Below are 18,838 nucleotides of genomic sequence, written 5' to 3' on the forward strand. Positions count from 1 at the left end.
CTTACCCGTCATCGGATGACTGACCTCCAAGGCTTCAGCCCTCCTGTCTTAGGTTGGTACCATTGTAATTGGATCTTACCCGTCATTGGCTACCCAGTCCAGCATACAGCCATACTTGTGGATAGGCCTTTGCACCAGTTGGGGGGGGTGAGGTTCTTTGCCTCACCTCTGTTGGCCCCCAAATTTGGCCGTTGTGCCAATGGGGGGGGTGAGTTTCTTTGCCCTTACCTCTGTTGCCCCCCAAATTTTAGACCATCACAAGCAGAAGGGAGGAGGATGCAAAATGCCACGGCACCAAGCCAAATGATGGCTCTTTTTGAAAAAATTGTACCACCAATGACACCATCAGTAAAGATACCCCAGCACTACCACAATTCGCTGCACCAACAGATAGTTCACAATGCATGCAAGTGATACATAGTCCAGGCAAGTTCTGCAAATAGTTCAAAGCAGAGGAATCTATTAATATGTCCATTTCCTCCCAAAGTAAATCAACTCCTTGATTGAGCATCACTTGCTGAGTTATTATTCATTGATGCATCAGTTTATACAGTTTGTTGTGATAGCTATCGCAGAAGCTGTAGTTTGGTTTTATCTTTGTCTTCACCGGCACTGGGATGAAGATAGGAATTCTGGCAATGATGGCTAAGAAAAATTATGTAACATTCCAGCAGGCACTAAAAGAAAGCAATTTTCTAAACAATTTACATAATTATGTAACATTCTAGCAGGCACTAAAAGAAAGCAATTTTCTAAACAATTTACATTATCCTGAACAGAATTATTAAATATAATGAAAAGGAAAGGTAAAAGTAAACAAACAGATCTGTTAACCTTCTTTTTTGTTCACATATTAAAACAATCCTCAACAGCTGTTTACCCAATTTAAATTAAACCATTTAAATCACATGAATAAAAAAAAATATTTGGATCCATTTTTTCATGAGCGCTCCTCATATATGATATATGGACATACGCACATACATTCATACAACACAAAACAGAAGTGTGCACACATAACACAATACATACAACACATAACGTAATAGTAAAGGCCTTGTAGCTTTTCACAGGTGAAATCTCCATTGCAATGTTTAAAAACTCCACAGTCAAAAAATAGAACTGATCAGAAAAACATTAACCTAGGTCTGTATGAGCTCAAAAAATAAAATAAAACTTCATGATGTGGGAAAAGGCAATAATAAAATGGATATTGAAAAAGGCATCCTGGTTACCACCTGGGTTTGACTCTTCTTATGATATCCCATCCTTCTTCCTGTAACTTGCATATGAGTCTGAAGGTATTCCCACAAGTAAGCCCCAAGGTTTCTTACATTTGAAATAGGCCTTAATGGTGTTCATTATTCATTAGCCTCCAGGTGTGGGAGAATCACTGTCACAGATGTAAGGATATCAGCTGTTATGGATTTGAGCCAAGTCATCTTCTTTTTGGTCTGTAGAAATCGCTTTAGTTAATCTCTCTGGAATCCAAATCATTTTAATACAGTTAAAATTACTTATAAATTACTAGGTAGAATAGTAACATGAAATGATCCTCTTATAATACAATATAATCACAACAATAAAAAATATTATGAAATCTAGTAGTCATGGAGAAGGGAATAATCAATGTTTCCTATAGTAATAACTACAAATTTTTGATTGCCTGCCATATGTCAGACTCTGTACTTATTCATTGAATAAATACATGTAGCCCACCTACTGAGTGCCAGGTACATATGTACTTTGTTAGGAACTGGGAAACAGAACAGATATGCTACCTGCCCTTATCTAGTGCCTCTTTATACTAACCTCATGTAAGAGGTAGATGTTATAGCTGAGAGAAAACTGAGGTCTGAAAGGTTAACTTGACCAGTTAGTGAATGATGGAACTAGGATTTGAAAATAGATCTGATGCAAAGCCCACAGTTTTCCCCAGAGCCACTGAGAAGTGAGAGGGTGCAAGCATGCACTGTTATACAGAGCCGTGAAGCCTAGTAGCTCACATTGCTCAGATGTTGCTATGCCTCCCTGTACCTCTTCCCTCCTGCCTCAGTCCCTTGCAATCAGTTAGTGCATATCATTTCAACTTGGAGTATTCATTGTAACTTTTTTCTTTAAACAAAAATAGAACCATATTACACATATTAATCTATAAGTTGCTTTTTTCCCTTGTATTTACATTGTTCTGTGTTCTTAAAAGACATTTTCCCTTCATACATGTTACATAATAGAATAAAAAACCTTTCTGTTCTATAGGCTCCAAATTACATAATGATCTTTTTATTATGTTATTGTATAATAGATTTTGTATTCATAAAAAGCATCTTTTATAGAAATTGTGGTTTTATATCTACAACATGAAATGATCCTCTGTAAAAAGTATTGCCATACTGGTGTAAGATTTGTTATGTAGCTAGATTTAATCACCAGAGCTAATGCTTAATTATACATGATTTCTTGAAATACAATTAACTATTGAAATTTCTTCTTTATCACAACTACTCCTGGTTGAGAAGTTTCATCTGCTTTTGTGTTGCTTATTAGTAAAATAAGTAAAGTAAAATGCAGAAGGACTGAAGGCCAGTAATGAAACCAGAGGACTTGGCTCTACCTAATGAAGGCTAATTCATTTCATTACTTCATAAATGGGATAGATGTGCCACTGGGGGTAAAAACTGGCAAACTATAGCTCTATATTGGCTTTTGATGGAAAACATGATTTTAAGTATATTCTATTTCATCTATTTTCTTATTTTCATTGATTTGAATTTTAATATGTTAAAAGACCTTTTTTTTAAATTTTTTAATTACAGACTCGAGTTTTGGCAGTTTTGGATTGGGAACTTTCAACCACTGGTCATCCTCTGTCAGATTTAGCTTATCTTTCTCTGTTCTACTTTTGGCCAAGGACCATTCCAATGCTGCATCAAAGTTCTCAAATTCAAGAAAGCATAGGTACAAAACATAATGTTGTCTAAGTTGCTATTAACACAGAATTATCTTTATTATTATCATAACTAATTATATTGTAATTTTAGTTTTTGTTTCTTCCAAATGTTTCTCATTAATTTTATTTATCAATTTTTATAAATATGGTATTTTATGTTAGTAGTTTGTGATAAAATATAATCCTTTGTATATAATGTTCTTTTGAGAATCAATATTTAGAGCATGTTTGATGTGTGGATTAATGGTTATTATATTATTTTACATGTATATGTCATATTGTAACATTTTGAAATATTTACCCTCTCTTTTTGTTTAAGTTTATATTGTGTACTTTTTGTACAGGAATACCATCAATGGAAGAACTGGTTTCAGTATATTGCCGCTACAGGGGAATTAATCCTATTCTTCCTAACTGGAATTTCTTTCTTGCATTTTCATATTTTAAACTGGCTGGAATAGCACAGGTAATTATTTGTTTTGAATATGTTTCGACATTATTTACTAATGTACTGTTAACAGTATTTTTTGGTCTTCAGGATTTGATATTTTTTAATCCTTAGACTATCTTGCTTTTCTTAAAGACCAGCTATCAGTTATGGAGAAAATGTAAATCTACAGAATAGGACCTTTAGTAAGGGAAATTTTGAGTAGAAAAATGTTTTGCCACTTTTTTGTATAATAAACGTAGGAGAAGGAGGGTGAGAGAGAGAGAAAGACATAATGACAGCAAAAAGTAGGTAGAAACTGGCCATTTCCTGAATATCCAATGTGAAAACAAGCTACACTCTTTTGAGCCTCCCTGCTTCAGACTAAAAAGTCATTAGCTAACCAGAACTGATGACAAGGGAAGAATCCCAGTACCTTATATATGGTAGCTGCTTATTATGTTTTTGAGTGAATAAATGACAAAAATTTTGCATTTTCTAACAGTCATATTTAATGTAATAAATTTTGAGAGGATATTGAGCATAAATTCAGGTTTTCTCCAATTTTAACATAAACAAATGCCTTCTTTTTTCTTATCCAGTTTCCAGCTACCTTGAATTTTAAAGGTTTTAAGAAATTGAGATGCTTCATCAAAAGTAGGATTTAGAAAAAGAACAGTAAATAAGAGATTTCAGAAATTTTTTAAATGAGAAAAGAAGGAATAAAGAAAATTACATTTAATTTTCTTTGTCCTCAGAATTTATGCTATACATGAACAACTGAAATCTCCTCCAGGAAATAGTATATTACATCTCATCCTATATTCTAACAGCTGATCATGTTGAATGAATGGATTTCTTGAAATGTGTTCAGTATCTGTCAGTTTCTATAAATCAGATACCAAATAGACTTTAAATTTAAAATGATTTTCATTTCAAATAAAAATTTGACATGAGTTATAATTGAAATTAAAATATTCATTGTAAACTACATAGTAATAGCCTTAGACGTGATCACAAACTTTCCATTCTAACTGGAAATGTAAAATTGGAAAGATAGAAAAATCATTACATTGTTTATTGCATAAAGAATTACATAAAGAAAATAGTAATGAAATCCAGTCACTTGTATTTAGAGGGATGGAAAGGGGTGTTTATTATATTGGAAGTACAGAAATGGAGAATTATTTTTTAAAACTGATTAATATTCAACTAACACAGTTCAAAGGAAGCTGTATTAGTAAATTACTGTAATAGTAATAGTAAATTACTAAATTAAGGGTCCACAAATGAGATTAAATATTAGAGGTCATCTCATTGCCTTCTCTTTGCCTTTACAGATTTTGATTTCTTTAGATTTACCCTCACTGTGAAGAGAAGGTAGTGATTGTTAGAGATGTTAATTGCAGGTTTGATGTCTTTGGTAATTGCTAGGATCCTTTTCAAGTTTGTTTTGATTATCAGTTACAATTTCCCCTGGATGAGAGTGTTTTAACTACATGATACCAGTATGACCTTTTAATTTAGTGGAGTATAATTATTACTCCTACATGTGAATTTATGGCATTGGTAGACTAATTTACATCTTTGTATTTTGAATTTAATTCCCCACATAGCTGAGAAACTTTGGAAAGACTGATTGGATAGCTGAAGGACAGTTTTCAATAAATTTTAATTGCCCTATGTTAATTTATTTATAGGGAGTATATAGTAGATATCTTTTGGGAAATAATTCATCTGAGGATAGCTTTCTGTTTGCCAATATTGTGCAACCTCTGGCAGAAACTGGATTACAACTCTCAAAAAGGTAAGGAAAACAGAGTCCTTCAGTAACTCAAATTAGAGCCTTAATTAGGTCTGTTTGAATAAGTTCACAGAGAGTAGGGAGGAAAAACAGTCTATTCATTCATTAAGAAATAATTAGGTATGTGAAGGTTATGAACTTAATGAGATAGGCATTATTTTTGTTGATGGTGCCAGGATTTCTGTTGCTAGTTATGATAGTATTTTGGTAAAATCTCTTATATGCATAAAAATAAATTGACCCAAAATGAAAAGAAAATTCCCATATTTATGACTTAAAAATTACCATATTTTTATCAATTTGAATGTATAACCTTTTAAAGATATAGGTACAACTCAAATGTTTCCTTCTAATATTTGACTAATAGTTCCTTCTAATATTTTAATTATACCTCTTTAAAATTATGTAGTATATAAGCTTATTTATTACTTTCTCCCACAGTATTTTATTCATACACTTCATAAGTGTATTTTTTTATTAGCTACACATGACATTACAATGATCTTGGCAATTCATACATTTGAATCAATTGGGGTATAATTTCTCATTTTTCTGATTGTACAGATTGCAGAATCACATTGGTCATACAGTCCCCTATATACATACAGCAATCATAATGTCTATTCTATTCTGCTGCCCTTCCTATCCCCCTCCCCCTCCCATCACTTCTCTCTATCCAATCTAATATGACACACTTTTTTTTCTTTTTCTCCTCACAACATCATACATGTATTCTGTATAACAATGAGGGTCTCCTTCCATCTTCCGTACAACTCCCCTTCATGAGTGTATTTGAAATCCATGTCTCCATCATTAGAGTGCTTTTTGAGGCATCTAACACCCTGTTCTAGTTATACTCCTGTTACTGAATATGTGTATAATGTTGTCCCTGGAAATTTTTGCCTAAGCCACAAGTACCTGCAGAATAGCATTACAATAGTTGGTTTTCCACATTTCTTCATATAGATGGATACTTGTGATCTGTAACAACATGATAACCAACTGTTGTTCTTTGTGTTTACCTTTAAAGGTCTTCTTTAGAATAACCTTGAAGTCATACTTGTGTTTCTTTTAGTATAAGTATTAAATTTGTGTTCAGTTTCCTTCTTTTTAGTGACTTTGACAGATGACTTCAACAAAGATTCAAAACTAGCATTGATTGAGGTCATGCTAGGCTTATATTTTTCCCAAATAGTGCTTTAAGCATTAAAGTTTAATGTTCAAGATAAGGTGATTCTATATTTACTCCATAATACGAAAGACAACAAAAATTAAAGTATGGCAACTCTCTTTGAGGGATATTCGGGGGAGCTGGAAGGCAGACTTCACATTATCTTCAGAAATAGATAATTTTGATTTTGAACATATTGATAACTTTTTTTTTCTTTTCTTTTCTGGTCAAGAACTTTCAGTAATGTGTTGCCACAGGTTGATACTACAGGACAGTTGTTCCTACAGACTAAGAAAGGCCAGGAAGTTCTTATGGAGGTGAAGCATTTCATGAAAAAACACATTCTTCCTGCTGAAAAGGTATTTTATAAACAATGTTATGTGCTAAAAAGACTATTGAATACTTTTGTTATTTCTGCTTCTAGGAGAACCATGGTGTTATTTTATTTGCAGTCAATTCTTACCCAGATTCCCCTCCTCGTCTTACACAGAACCTAAGAAATTCCAAGCTTCTAAAATATGACAGTGGGAGAAGCAGGGTATGGTAGTGCATGTCTGTAATCCCAGGGACTCTATTGTTTGAGGCATGAGCACGGCAAGTTCAAGGCCAGCCTGGGCAATTTAGCAGACCCTGTTCAAAATAAAATAAAAAGGACCAGAGTGTGGCTCAATGGTAGAGACCCTCTAGGTTCAGTTCCCAGTATATCTCACACTCACTGTCTCACAAACACACATGCCAGAGGGCTGTACAGGTAAGTCTGTAGAATAGAAAGTAAGTCACACAGAATTAACAGTTGGGAGCCTAAATATGTTGGAGTAAAACTCTCCTTTGGGTACCTTTTCCTACAGCAGTAACATTCAGCTTTAAAAAAAAAACAAAACAAAAAAAAAAACATGACTCTCTTTAAGAATTTAATGAGAACTGCAGACTTCACAAGAGGGTAATGCCCAGAAAATTTCACCTATCATTTCAAGCTGTTCACAGGTATTACCCGGTCTCTCCCCCGATATGCTACTCTGTGAAGATGTTAAGTTACACTAAGTTCATGGAGAGTAAATAGGGAGGCGGTATGATGCATTCACTCATTCAGTTAACAAATAATGATTGGGTACATAACAACAAGTTATAAAGAACAAGATAGGGCTTATGCTCCTATGGCACTTAAATACTTTTGCAAGAAAGACAGACATTAAATAAAAGTTGACAAGAGCTGTGAAAAAAGATAAAACCTCTTATGAAATTATGGAAGGAGATGGGGATGTGTGTGGGTAGAACCCTGGTGTAGGAATGTAAGTGCTTGATTCTAATCCCTCCCTTCCACGGTTAGGTGGTGTTGTGTTAGTTGGTCTTGTGTGGCCTCAGTTTCCTCATCTACAGTGTGAATAGGTCTTACCAGATATATGGTAAATTCCTATTCTACTTGCCTGTGATTCTGAGAGGTCTAGAGCTAGACTGGCAAATCAAATAGGGACAAAAAAGACCAACATTCTTTCAACAAAAAATGTTCAGAGCTGGTATGTGTTTGTAGGGCAGTCAGTAGTGCTGTTTGAATTATATAAATTTCATATTTTAAAGTAAATATCTAGCTTGAGATGAACATTTCTCATAGAGTGAGATATAGTTTATTTAAAAATGCTTAAAAATGAGGAAATTTCTTTCTAAAAATAGTCATTTCTCATGTCCAGAGATTATCACTGAATATATTCTGCTTTAGTTAGTATTTGTTCAATTATGAGGTTTTTTTTAAGAGAGAGAGAGAGAGAGAGAGAGAGAGAGAGAGAGAGAGAGAATTTTTTAGTATTTATTTTTTAGTTTTCGGCAGACACAACATTTTTGTTTGTATGTGTGCTGAGGATCGAACCCGGGCCGCACGCATGCCAGGCGAGCGCGCTACCACTTGAGCCACATCCCCAGCCCCAATTATGAGTTTTAAAGTTCTGAACTTTTGGTTTTTAAAAAGAAAATACAACACTTTTCTTTTCAGGTGGTGGTCTGCATTTAACATTTTCTTCCCTTCCCGTAATCAGAAGACTATTGAATTAACAATAATAAGAAGTTTTTGGAAGCCATACACGGTGGTACATATCTGTAATCCCAGCAGTTTGGGAGGCTGAGGCAGAATGTTGGCAAGTTTGAGGCCAACCTCAGCAACTAGACTTTAAACTACTGAGACCCTCTCAAAATAAAAAAATAAGAAGGGCTCTAGCTCAGTGGTAAAGTGCCCCTGGATTTAATCCCTAGAATCAAAAAACTTTTTTTTCCTAGAAAATGGAATATATTGATAAAAGCATGAAAGCAGGATGCCTAAAGGTTTTGAAGAGAATGAACATTAGATTTGGAAAACAGAGTAGATCATAACCAAGAAGAAATCATTACAGTATGAGCCACATTTCAAAAGAATTTGGAAATAAGAGCTGGTTATAGCACAGGTGGTAACCATTTATCCGAAATGGAGTTCTCTGTGAATGGCTAAGAAGGAGAGCAAGAATGCCAAGGGGAAGAGAAAGAGCGATGATTGATTGAAGAAATTAGCAGATGGGTTGCTTGGGTTGGTCTATCATAACCCTGCATAGCAGTGGTATTTTCCCCAAACAGCAGACTGCAATAGTATTCTTAAAAAAAAAAAAAAAAAAAAAAAAGTAACCATGGGCTTCAAAGAAGTCAGGTTTTTAACTGAGGATTAGTGGATTAAGCAGGGCCCTCCATGTACTGTTTTTCTGTTTTGCTTTTGTTGCTTTTAGTGGGGGTGGGTAGGGCTTGAATAGAGATTCTAGTGTGTCTGTCAGCCTCCCTCATTCCTATCTGCTCACCCTAAAATGCAGTCTGTGAGTTGTCTCTTTCACTTATAAATGTGAATAGGCATTCAGTGGACACTGCAGCACTGAAGAGTCAGTGATACTCCACTGACATTATTATCATGCAGCAGTTAAAATATTGCAAAGAATCTGCAATAAAATAAAATGTTGTATAAGTTATTTAAAAAGGCAGCCTTTATCTTTTTTTTTTTGAGAGAGAGAGAGAGAGAGAATTTTTTAGTATTTATTTTTCAGTTTTCAGTGGACATAACATCTTTATTTTTATGTGGTGCTGAGGATCGAACCCAGCGCCCCGCGCATGCCAGGCAAGCGCGGTACCGCTTGAGCCACATCCCCAGCCCCTAGCCTGTATCTTTAAGAAGATTTTCCATGTTTTATGTGACAAGGAAACCCACAGTCATTTTGTCTTTGCAAATCTTTGAAATCTGGAATGTGCCATAACTGACAATGTGCACTTTTTCTTCTTTTAAAAACTTGTACCAACATCTGTTTTATTGGGTAGAATGATTCTCAATGATGCCAATCCCTGATGGTGAGACATACACATTTGAAATTATATTGGAGAAAAATAAATAGCTTTTTCAAAATGGAAGGGGAGAAATCCTATATAAAATCTATCCAGTAGTATATAACTGAGTTTTACAAAACCCAAAACAGTCACATTTATAAGTTAAGTTTGTGTCATAAAACAGCAACATTTTAGCATTACCTTTAGCTACTAAGACTCTCAATGACTTTATATTTTTACATAGTTTTCAAGTTTTTATGATATGAAAAAATAAGCTTCACAAAACTATGGCAATGACCTTTTGATATTCTTTGAATAGCATAAACTGAGAACATAATCCATTATCTGTGAAAATAGTAAAAGTCAGTTCTTCCCATTTAAAATTGATAAAGAATCCTAAAAATAGCATGTAAAACATAAACCATGGAACTGTTGATTCTTTCTAGTAGACTTAAGTTTAAAGTAAAAATCATATACTGTGAAATTATTTGTATGCTCAGATTTAAGATTCTAAACTAATATATTCCTCAGTTAGTAGATGAAGAAGTACCAAATTAAGGTTGATATTTCGAGAATATTAACCAGGCTCAAAATATATTTTTTGCTTTTGTCTTTTACCAACAGTTTGTTTTTTTTTTTTGTTGTTGTTTTTTTTCCTTTTGAGCTGGAGTCTTGCTTTATTGTCATGCTGGCCTCAAACTTTGAGGTCAAGCTATCCTCTTGTCTTAGCCTCTCAAGTAGCTGGGGCTACAGAGGTATATTACACAGGTATATTACAGCACCTGCAGCACCTAGCTTATTAAATTATTTTTCATACTTTAAGAACTGAGAAGGACTTTTTTTTGTAATGAGGTGTTGCGACACACAACTAAGTCATGGTCACTGCAGAAGAACTAGGCTGGCACTATTTAAAGACACCCAGACAGAAAAATATCTTTCTTTGGTTCTATGACTCCTCTGACCCAGTTCCCACAAAAGGAGGCAAAGCAGGCAAGAAAGAGAGGAAGCACGCCTTGAACCCGGGTTTTATTAATGAGGGGACTAATCCATGGAACATTCTATCCAAAAAAGGGCAGAAGGGTAGAATTACAACAAACAAGTGGGTGTAATTCAGCCCCATCAGGTGACACCCACTTCCAGAGCTGCACCTTTCTTATCTAAGCTGAGGTAAAGTCCACTTTCACTGCAGGGTGCAATACCAGTCCAATACCTCTTTACTCAGGACTTAAAGATGTGTGTATAGCTCCTGTTCAGGGCAGCCCCCTGACAATGAGGTATTTTATTTAATTCTGAATCACAAATAGATTTTGTAGTTCCCTAAATGACTTTAGAATATAAAGTATTAAATAATGCAAGTAACCACTGGCATAATTTAATTCTTTAGAGCTTTAGTATTGCTGTGATTTAATTTCTTAGAACTTTAGTATTATAGAGAGGTAGTCAGAAATAAGGAAATTATAATATGTTTATTACCAAACACAATAGCACTGACTATTTCTGTAGCAACATGAGGAATAGAAAAAATAAACAACCTTAAACAGGAAATCTTCCAATTTAACTGATTTCCTGACAGAAATGACAACAGCTATTTATCCTCATACTTTTGAAAGGACAGATCTTTACCTTGTTGAAGTTATCACCAAATAAAGCAGGACTCCAAGGTAGCCATCCTTCAATGAAAAGAACATTTCAATACATTGCTTATATGAGTGTCTTTTGGTCTGAACAATTTTGGAAATAATTTGATAATAAGGATAAAGAGTTTTGACAATGTTTATAGCCTTTAACCCAGTTAATTCTACTAGCCTGGGAAGTATGAGCTTGTTTTGTTGAATTATTGTTTTTGCTAGTTCTTGTTTATGGTGGCTTGTTTGCTTGAGTGATTAGTAATTTTTCATGGTATGCTCATGTTCCTTGGAATGTAATTTTATCTGTGGAAAAAAATAAAAACAGGTAGAGATACAATAATAGCAGTACATTGCAGAATGCTTATATAGTCCAATATTTTCGTTATGTTTTAACTTCTTTTAGTTGCACATACTAGAAGTTATTACTGTTTTATTTTACTAGGTTTATATTTAGATTTACTCACATATTTGTTACTTTATTGATTTATTATTCTTTATTGCAACTCAAGTGTTTCTTCTAGAATCAAGTTTGTTAGGGAGAATCTGCTTGCTAAACTCTTATTTGTCTTTCCCTATTTTTTGAGGGGTGGGGGATGCTGAGTGGGTAATGACTTTTTTATTGGTAATACCTTTATTTTGCCCTACTACTTGAAAGGTAGTTTTATTTTTTATATAGAATTATAGGTCGATAGTTATTTTCACTCAGCAATTGAAGATATTTTCCCACTGATTTTTGGCTTCATGTGTTACTATGGATATCATCTTTCAATTTTAATTTTTTAATTATCAATAATCTCTTTTTCCCTTTAAGAGATTATCTTTTTCTTTGATGTTCTGTAGTTTTACTATGCTTTATCTTCATTTTATTTTCTGAATTTGAGAATTGACTTATCAGTTCTGAAAACTTCTTGGAATAATTTTTCCAAATTTCCAAAAATGTTTCCAAATTTTTTGCAGTTTAGGGAACTACAAAAAAGATGGAAACATTCTTTTCATCTAAGGCTCCAGTAAAACTTATGTTAGAGCTGGACTTAATTGTGCACGCCTATAATCCCAGCTGCTCAGGAGGCTGAGGCAGGAGGATCACAAGTTCAAAGCCAGCCTCAGCAAAAGTGAGGCACTAAGCAACTCAATGAGAGCCTGTCTCTAAATAAAATACAAAATAGAGCTGAGGATGTGGCAGAATGGTCGAGTGCCCCTGAGTTCAATCCCCGGTACCAAAATAATAATAATAATAATAATAATAATAATAATAATAATAATAATAATAATAATGTTAGAACTTCTCTCTAAATCCATTATATCCCTTAACCACTCATATTTTTCTTCTCTTGCATTTCTCTTCTTCATCCTGGGTAATTTCTTCAGATCTTTCTTCCGTTTTTTTTTTTAAGCTGTATGTAGTCTATTTTTCATCCATATAATAGCAGTTCTCGAATTTTGGAGTATGTCAGAATTGCCTGGAGACCTCTAAAGAACACAGAAGCCCAGGCTCATTGAAGTAGGTTAAGGCCTGTGCCCCTGTTTTTTCACCAAGTTCACCGAGTGATACTGATAACACCAAAGTTTGAGAATCCCTGCCACAGAGGTTTTATGTTTGGGGAAGATTTTTTTTTATTTTTTATTTTTTTTGCACCAGGGTTTGAACCCAGGAGTACCTAACCATTGAGCACATCCCCACACTTTTTTTTTTTTTTTTTTTTTTGAGTCAGGGTCTTGCCAAGTTGCTGAGGGTCTTGCTAAGTCTGACTTTGAACTTGCAATCCTCCTGCCTCAGCCTCCTGAGCCACTTGGATTATGGATGTGCACCACACACCCAGCTCTGCCACAGAGTTCTTAAGATTAATTATTGAGGTTATGTTTTTCTCGAGTTGCATTCATTATTTTTAAATTTGCCTTGTTGATTTTGATAGTTCTTTGACAGACTTTTAATGCTTTTGCTTTTGAAATCTATTGAATACAAATATTTTATATCATGTGCCTCACTGTTACTCTATCTGTATCTGTAGTCTTTGGGAAGTATGAGCTTGTTTTGTTGAATTATTGTTTTTGCTAGTTCTTGTTTATGGTGGCTTGTTTGCTTGAGTGATTAGTAATTTTTCATGGTATACTCATGTTCCTTGGAATGTAATTTTATCTGAGGGAATTATTTAAGGCCTTTATTTTAAAGCCCTTTCTTTCAGAGAAGATTTACTTTTGTTTCTGCCAAGTGCTCGTGGACACTGTCACCAAGAATGTTGTAAACTTATTTTTTGGTTTGAGGTTTTCTCCCTAAAACCACACAGGACTTGAATTCAGATCCCAAACTTGGTTGAAGGCAGACTAAGTTAGAAGAATCTCTTTTTTCTATTCCACTCAGAACTAAGACCTACATATGATTCTCTACTTCTATGGACTACCTCAGAGGGGTGGGATTTTATTTTTTTTAAGTACTGAAGATTAAATCCATGTGTGCTCTACCACTGAGCTATACCTGTACCCCTTTTTATTTATTTATTTTTTATCTTGAGACAGGGTCTTGCTAAATTGCTGAGGTTGGCTTCAAACTTGCAGTCCTCCTGTCTCTACCTCCCAAGTTGCTGAGATTACAGGTGTGTACCACCACACCAGTCTAGGGGTGTGTGTTGTGTGGTTTTTTTTAATGTATTCTTTAATGTTTGTTTTTTTTAAGTTTTATCCATCAAGAACTCTGGCTTTGGTGGAGGAAAGAGGTGATCTCAGATCCTCCCTCTTGCTTTTTGTCTGGACACCTGCCTATGTGGCCCATTAACACCCAAGGCCTAAGCGAGCATAGATCAGCCTCTATGGCCCAGACAAACTTGGCAGTAGGACTCTCTCACATCTTAAAAATCAGGCCTGTTTTTTCTTGGCCCTGAGGGATTTCTTATTTTCCTTCCAGCACATCCTTGCATTACTAAATGTATTTCAAAATTGTTTTTAATATTTTACCTAACCTTTTTAGTTGAGGGATTTCTATGCCCATCTAGCGTATTGCTGGAAATGAAAAACACTCAAATCTTGGTTATTAGATTTTTACTATCTAATATTGAGGCAGAATAATTTTGTGAGCAGCAAACCTTTAGAATTTTTGTTATTCTGTTTCTGGTTTTAAAAAGATTACTGATTTAATAGAAGCTGAAAAAGTTTCTTCACTCAAAAATGTTTACTTTTGATATTATCCACTTGTGACATTATCTACTTTGGTTAACTTAAGCCAATATTTTTTTTATTACCTTAAGGAGGTATTTGAATACTATGTTCAAAATGAAAATTCCATAGAGAAGTGGAAACAACCTTTAGTGATTGATAAACTCAAGGTAAGAAAATGAGAGAATCTTTAATATTAGAAAATGCAAATGCAAGTGTTTTTGGAGATCTTAGTTTTTGTTGTTATTTGCTTAGAAGATAATCATCAGTAATTTTTAGAAGAAAGCTCAAAAGTAGAATCTATAAACAATAAATTGGGCTATATATTGTTCTATATATGGTATGTGATTTTAGCTATTCAAATAAAAATGAGATTAAAACTTCATGATCACCTATCACTAAACTAAGATCAAAGTCAAAGCAGGCACTTGGGAGCTTAAAGTGTAGGGTGTAGCTTCATTGTAGAGAGTTTTCTCAGCATGAGTAAAACTCTGGGTTCAATCCCCAGAACTGGAAGGAAAATAATAAAATAGGACATTGTCCCACGTGGGCTTAATCCACCTTTCTCATTTTCAAGTCTTACTAGCAACATGTGTAAGAAATTCAAACAGGTAAAATAGTGTATTTGGCTTAATATGCTCAAGTATGGGAGATTTAATAAGCTCTAAAGTAAGCAAATTTAGTGTTTTTGTTTTTGTTTTGCCAAATCTAAGGAAAACTGGAGGAAAAGACATTTCTTGAATAGTTAAGAAACTCTTAATTTATAAGGAATTAATAACTGCTTGGTTTTATAAAAAAAAACTTTGTATTTTTAATTCAGAAAGCATAAACACCAATATCTTTTTAAAATAAGATCATTTAGGTCCTAATGAATTCTGTTCACTTTGGCTTTTTCTTCACCTTGACAGGAAATGGCCAAAGCACAGGGCCTCTGGAACTTGTTTTTGCCAGCTGTGAGCGGTCTGAGCCAGGTGGACTATGCCTTGATAGCTGAAGAAACAGGAAAATGCTTTTTTGCTCCAGATGTCTTTAACTGCCAAGCACCAGGTTACTAATTAATTCAAAACAGAATTTTCTCGGATACTGTTGAGCATTATTTAAAATTTCTACCTTTCATTGATGAAGTTTTTCTACATAGTCACTGATTTGTAAATTTCACTATAACTTTTATTTTTCATATGCTTTGATTTAAATATAAAAATGGACTTGATGTCTTGAGGTTCTCATTGAACTACTCTTTTGTTAAACATCATTACAGTAAGGGAAATGGTGAAGAAAAGTAGTTACAAAAGGGATTGGTTATAGAGGATCCTGATTTCCTAATTGGAGATTTGGTATTTCTACGGCTCATGAGATTGAATAGAGTTCCAAATCTTTTGGTTAGCCTCACTATCTCTCCATTCATTTGCCAATTATTGATTATCTACTATGTGCCAACCACAGGTCTTTATGATAGGGAATAAAATAGTCAGTGAACCTTGCCTTTAAGGGTCTAATTCTAATAAAGGGAAACAAAAATAAATAATAATGATAAGAAATAAGTAAATTAAGCAGTAAATCTGAGGATGAAAAGTACTTTGTAACAAAAATAAATAGCAGGATAGGGGTAGGTTACAATTATGAGAAAATGACATTTGATAAAGAGGTAGAAGGTGATTGAGTGACTTAGCTCTACTGATACTTGGTGGGGAGGGGAAGTTTTCATAGCAGAAGGAACAGAAAATTCAAAGACCTGAAAGCAAAAGTGTTATTGGTATATTCCAGGAATAACTAAGGAGGCCAATGTGGCTAGAGGAAGAATAGCAGGAGAAGGGTTCAGAAAGGAAAGCGCCTCATGTGTTGGGCCTTATTGGGCAGGTAAGGGGTTATACCTTCAGGAAGAAGAGGAACCTTTGGGAATTTGGAGCAAAGCAATGATAAGATTAACTTCAGATCTAGAAGAATCACTTTGGCTGCTATGTGAGAACTGATGAAAGGAGGGAAGGTGGGAAGCAGGAAGTCTACTTCAGTGATCCTGGTGAGAGATGATGATGGTTCAGACGAGGGTAGTTGTGGAGGGAGTGGTGAGTGGAAAGATTCTAAGGATATTTTGAAGAGGGAACCAAGAGAATTTCCTGATTAGATATGGGTTGTTAATGGAGGAGTCAAGGATGCCTCTGAGGATATTTGTGAAAAATCAAATGAAGGAAGGAGAGGTAAACCTAGAATGTAGTCTGTTGGAGGTATTTTCAGACCTGAATTTGTAGAACTGCTTAAGAAGCTTTAGGGAAATTCATATTCCCAAGCTCCATCTCGGAGCACCCCACTATTGCTGGAAATTCCTAACAAGATAGCCTTTAGCCGTCCTGACTCGTCATTCTCCCACACTGTGATGCGGCACACGGGGGCAATGCACTCCCCTCGCCACCATCTTCCCCCCCAAGCTCCATCTCTACAGATTCTAATTTAGTATATCTAAAGTAGGAATGGAATGTCTCCCCCTTCTCCTGTCCCCAGTTACTCTGGTTATTCTAATGCTATTAGTCAAGGACTTTCACTTGATTTGTAATAGGATGATAGTATCCCCACACAAGTTTCATGCTCATTGTATGGCCTTGTGGCTAAGGCTTTCCCCAAGAGTTAAAGCAGTATTAAGCTGCCAAAAAAAAAAAGAGAGAGAGAGAGAGAGAGATATGCAATTATATTTGACTTCTGGGAGAAAACATATTCTGGATTTAGCAAAGTGGCTTCATTCCAGACTTTATCTCTCTCTCTCTCTCTCTCTCTCTCGGCATTACTAAGACAGTTCATAGATGTCTGATGATGACAGAGCTTGGCCCTGAGATGACTTCCCTTTTCAAAATACTGATCCAAAAATCACTCTACTGCATTGTAATCTAATAATGATACATTGTAAATGAAAAGGAATCTTTCTGCAAAGTTTCTGAAGAGTTATACCAATTGAATAAAGCTATTACAATATACTACAATAGGTAGCATGAGTTTGTAGAAAGGGAAATTAATTAGTGATCTTCTAACTTGAAATGTTTTTATTGCTATTCATGGTAAGAAATATACATTATATTGTGACCCAATATGTAGCATTTGCATGGGCAGATGGATGGATGGATGGATAAATATTCCTACATGTTACAAGAAACAAAAGTTTCATAAAACAGTACTTTCGATTACTACATGTAGTGCATTCAGATATTTCCCACTAAATCTAATCTAATGTATTCTGTTTTATTTTTTAAGGCATGCTAGCCATATTTAATCAGACTGATTCCATGATACACAAATGGCCATAATATGACAAATAAGTCTCTAGGAGACATTCTTGCAGATACAGCTCTCCCATTATTTTCCATTTGACCTGCGAACTCACTTGTTACTAGATGGTCATGGATTTTTTCCTCATATTAAAATTTCATAAGTCTATCACTTGTATTATTTAAATGATATCAGAAAACTGTTGAAATTTTCAAATTGGGCAGGAAAATATATGTTATTTGATCAAGGAATGATTAGCAACTCTACTCAGCAAGTAAGATATATAAAACTGGAAGTAGAAAACTAGGTGTTTTCTTTTGTGGTAGAGATATCTTCATGAAAGCCTTGAACATTGTGTTTTAGAGCATTTCCAAAGCAGATGAAGAAAGGAATGTAAGTGATGCTGTTAAATACGTTATGAACTTTCTTAACTACAAAAGATCAGTTTCTATCCAAGTTACCTAAATCATTTCCCAGATACCATGATTATAACATGTGTTTTTCCAATTTGTATATTTACCCTTAAATAAATCATACAATATTGTATATTGGAATGTTGGAAATAGCAGTTTTAATCCCAAATCTACTGCTGGATTTGGGGGCTGTTGGGATGATTTTTTAATGGGAAAACATTTTTTTGTAGAAATAATGGAGCTTACTTTCACAATTTATAAATGATAATTTTGACAGCTTCTCAGAATAACTGATAATTTTGGAATATTTATTCAATATTTATCTTAGTTGAATTATAAAAAGTAACACTGAATTTAAAACAAGCAGACCGGATGGGTATACAGCGGAGTTTTACAAAACCTTTAAGGAAGAATTAATACCAATACTTTTCAAGTTATTTCAGGAAATAGAAAAAGAAGGAGCTCTGCCAAATTCATTCTATGAGGCCAACATCACCCTGATTCCGAAACCAGACAAAGACACCTCAAAGAAAGAAAACTACAGACCAATATCTCTGATGAACCTAGATGCAAAAATCCTCAATAAAATTCTGGCGAATCGGATACAAAGGCACATCAAAAAAATTGTGCACCATGATCAAGTAGGATTCATCCCTGGGATGCAAGGATGGTTCAATATACGGAAATCAATAAATGTTATTCACCACATCAATAGACTTAAA

At 34.5% G+C, this 18,838-nt stretch overlaps 1 protein-coding gene across 5 annotated transcripts in view; it reads left to right on the forward strand.

Moving 5' to 3' along the window:
• The window catches only part of Acad11 (acyl-CoA dehydrogenase family member 11), an 88,671-nt gene that overhangs the window by 19,933 nt on the left and 49,900 nt on the right, over positions 1 to 18,838 (forward strand). For 2 of the 5 annotated variants that reach the window (XM_015487055.2, XM_015487052.2), the window contains exons 6-11: positions 2,817 to 2,958; positions 3,295 to 3,416; positions 5,078 to 5,184; positions 6,585 to 6,711; positions 14,544 to 14,621; positions 15,360 to 15,498. In XM_015487055.2, coding sequence (XP_015342541.1) covers positions 2,817 to 2,958; positions 3,295 to 3,416; positions 5,078 to 5,184; positions 6,585 to 6,711; positions 14,544 to 14,621; positions 15,360 to 15,498 — 715 coding nt within the window. The remainder of the gene's footprint in view (positions 1 to 2,816; positions 2,959 to 3,294; positions 3,417 to 5,077; positions 5,185 to 6,584; positions 6,712 to 14,543; positions 14,622 to 15,359; positions 15,499 to 18,838) is intronic. The other 3 variants (XM_015487053.2, XM_015487054.2, XM_048794014.1) reach the window with 3 other exon arrangements.

Source organism: Marmota marmota, unplaced genomic scaffold (assembly GCF_001458135.2).
Source record: "Marmota marmota marmota unplaced genomic scaffold, marMar, whole genome shotgun sequence".
Taxonomy (NCBI): domain Eukaryota; kingdom Metazoa; phylum Chordata; class Mammalia; order Rodentia; family Sciuridae; genus Marmota; species Marmota marmota.